The sequence below is a fragment of the Perkinsus marinus genome (assembly GCF_000006405.1).
Source record: "Perkinsus marinus ATCC 50983 genomic scaffold scf_1104296960662, whole genome shotgun sequence".
Classification (NCBI taxonomy): Eukaryota; Perkinsozoa; order Perkinsida; family Perkinsidae; genus Perkinsus; species Perkinsus marinus.
In genome coordinates, this window is record NW_003206034.1 from 42,455 (window position 1) to 44,861 (window position 2,407).

The window sequence follows — 2,407 nt, forward strand, 5'->3', positions numbered from 1 at the left end:
ACAACAACAACAACAACATGTACAACAACAACAACAACATGTACAACAACAACAACATGTACAACAACAACAACATGTACAACAACAACAACAACAACATGTACAACAACAACATGTACAACAACAACAACGTGTACAACAACAACAACATGTATAACAACAACATGTACAACAACAACAACAACAACATGTACAACAACAACATGTATAACAACAACATGTACAACAACAACAACAACATGTACAACATGTACAACAACAACATGTATAACAACAACATGTACAACAACAACAACAACAACAACAACAACAATAACCCCTGTCACCATTCCCTTCCTCAGTGATAGTGTCCAGACCACTCCTCCCCTCCCCATAAGAGGCCTCCTTCACCATACAACCATCCAATATTCCCACCACCTCGACCACCTGCTACACAACCATAATCGATCAACTGGGCGCGCGCTAACTCCACTATCACCTCGTGTAACTTCATAGCATCCTTCTCCATATCTTTTACGTTGTAAACCTTCACAATTGCCTCTTTTCCCTTCGAATCTGCCAACACGGTGAATATAAAAAATTAGGGGAAATTTAAAAAAATTAAGTTTCATAAACAATCAAACTACTTGATAAATTACATTGTAAACAATAACCAATAAGGTGAATATGAAAAATTCGGTGAATTTCATAATAATAAATAAATGAACATAGAAATTTCACCCGTTATACGTAAAACGGCGTAATACTCCATGTGAAAAACGTGTTATTCGCGCGATATAATGTGAATTGGAAAAACATTTCGGGAACTACAATTTTTCGAAAATATAAATATTTTCTAATTTTCTACATCTCCCGCAGTTCCTCCCAATCACCATCCCAGCCTCAACTTCCTCTGTAAACCTAAAACAAATCCGAATGCTCAACATACAAATCTGTGGAATAAACCATAAATTCACCACTAGCAATTCGTAACGTATTTTCCTCTCAGGTGAATCCGAAAATTGACTACTACATCTTCGAGTGCTCGCTGAAATATTAACACTGCAGTTTCACCCTAGTGATATGAAAAACACTAGTAAAAACATATTCCACGGCTACTGCAGAGTGCGACTCCACTATACGCAATATAGTGTCTAGCGTGGAGTTCGAACCTGGGTGCTCTGGATGACAACCAAGAAACTTAACCTGCTGAGCTAGTGAAACCGTTCACTGCAAAAGCGAAATCTCTTTTCCTGGCTCTGATAACCCCGAACCGTTTTATCTCCACATTGTTAGTGTAATTACAATTCCATAGACAACAAAACGATGCCTTGCTCGTCACCCTGTGATTTCAACAAGGTCATATATTCTACAAACACCCAACTGAATGCCCCAGCACAGACCAGCCTACGTCTGATCATTCGTACTCCCCCTCGTCCAACTCGTCTCTCCCGGAACGCTCACACAGCGGAAAACTTGCCTCTAAAACCAACCTTCACTACTCTCCATCCACCCATCAGTCCAATTGGTAACGCGCCGCGCTCTCTATCCAAACACCCAGGTTCGATCCCCAGGTATTACCATTTCAAATTCTCTCCTCCCCCAACACAGATCGCCCTCCACCATCTCTTCCTCGCGATACCTACATCAAATCAAATACAAACCAGCTGTGGAGAAAAAATATGTTTGCTTTCCTCAGCTGAACTCAGAACTTTCTTTCCTTACTAATGATACGAATTCGATTAGAAGTGTACAGAAACCAATAAGACTTTCTCCAGAATTTTATACTACAACGAAACATGTTTTCTCAAATGCATATTTTCCCCTTAAACGAATCATAATACTCACCATATACGGGAGTACATCGTATGCGATATTTTTCATATCACGGGTGCAACTCCAATAAATATGTTATATAAAATTAATATATCATCACTAGCTTCGACTAGAACACGTACATCACTAGAACGATGAACAAGTACATTACTACATGCCACAACGTGTCTCCGCTCCCCCATCCTTCCACACAGGAACGTACGGCTCCGGGCTCAGCACCTACCACACCATCACCAAATCCCAACATATATGTACAGTGCACAGTATGTTGTTATTTCCCGAGATTAATGATAGTGAACAAGTTGTCACTATCACAGTCTCGAACCACATGTGCATAGCAAGGTTTACATTTATTATACTGTGTAGTTTCAGATCGATTCTTATTAACTTTTCACAGTTGCATATCAAATTGGCACGCACTGTATAGATATTTAATAAAATGTCAAAATGTTAACGATAGGTGGTATTAGCCATTTAGTAAACTAATCTGAGGAATTCCGAAGCAATTTCAAGAGTCGAGACCGCCTATAACACACGAAGCCCGACGACCTACGCTTTGAACCATGCATCGAAACTTCACAACACTTCCCAA

The 2,407-nt window shown here is 39.7% G+C and overlaps 1 protein-coding gene across 1 annotated transcript in view; it reads right to left on the reverse strand.

Annotated features, from left to right (window-relative positions):
- Pmar_PMAR019477 (hypothetical protein) overlaps positions 1-2,407 on the reverse strand; it is a gene marked incomplete at both ends in the record, with an annotated part of 5,178 nt that overhangs the window by 2,635 nt on the left and 136 nt on the right. Inside the window, 6 exons of the mRNA XM_002772613.1 lie at positions 327-426; positions 479-555; positions 848-900; positions 1,391-1,461; positions 1,561-1,621; positions 1,970-2,034. Of these exons, the coding sequence (XP_002772659.1) occupies positions 327-426; positions 479-555; positions 848-900; positions 1,391-1,461; positions 1,561-1,621; positions 1,970-2,034 (427 nt within the window). The remainder of the gene's footprint in view (positions 1-326; positions 427-478; positions 556-847; positions 901-1,390; positions 1,462-1,560; positions 1,622-1,969; positions 2,035-2,407) is intronic.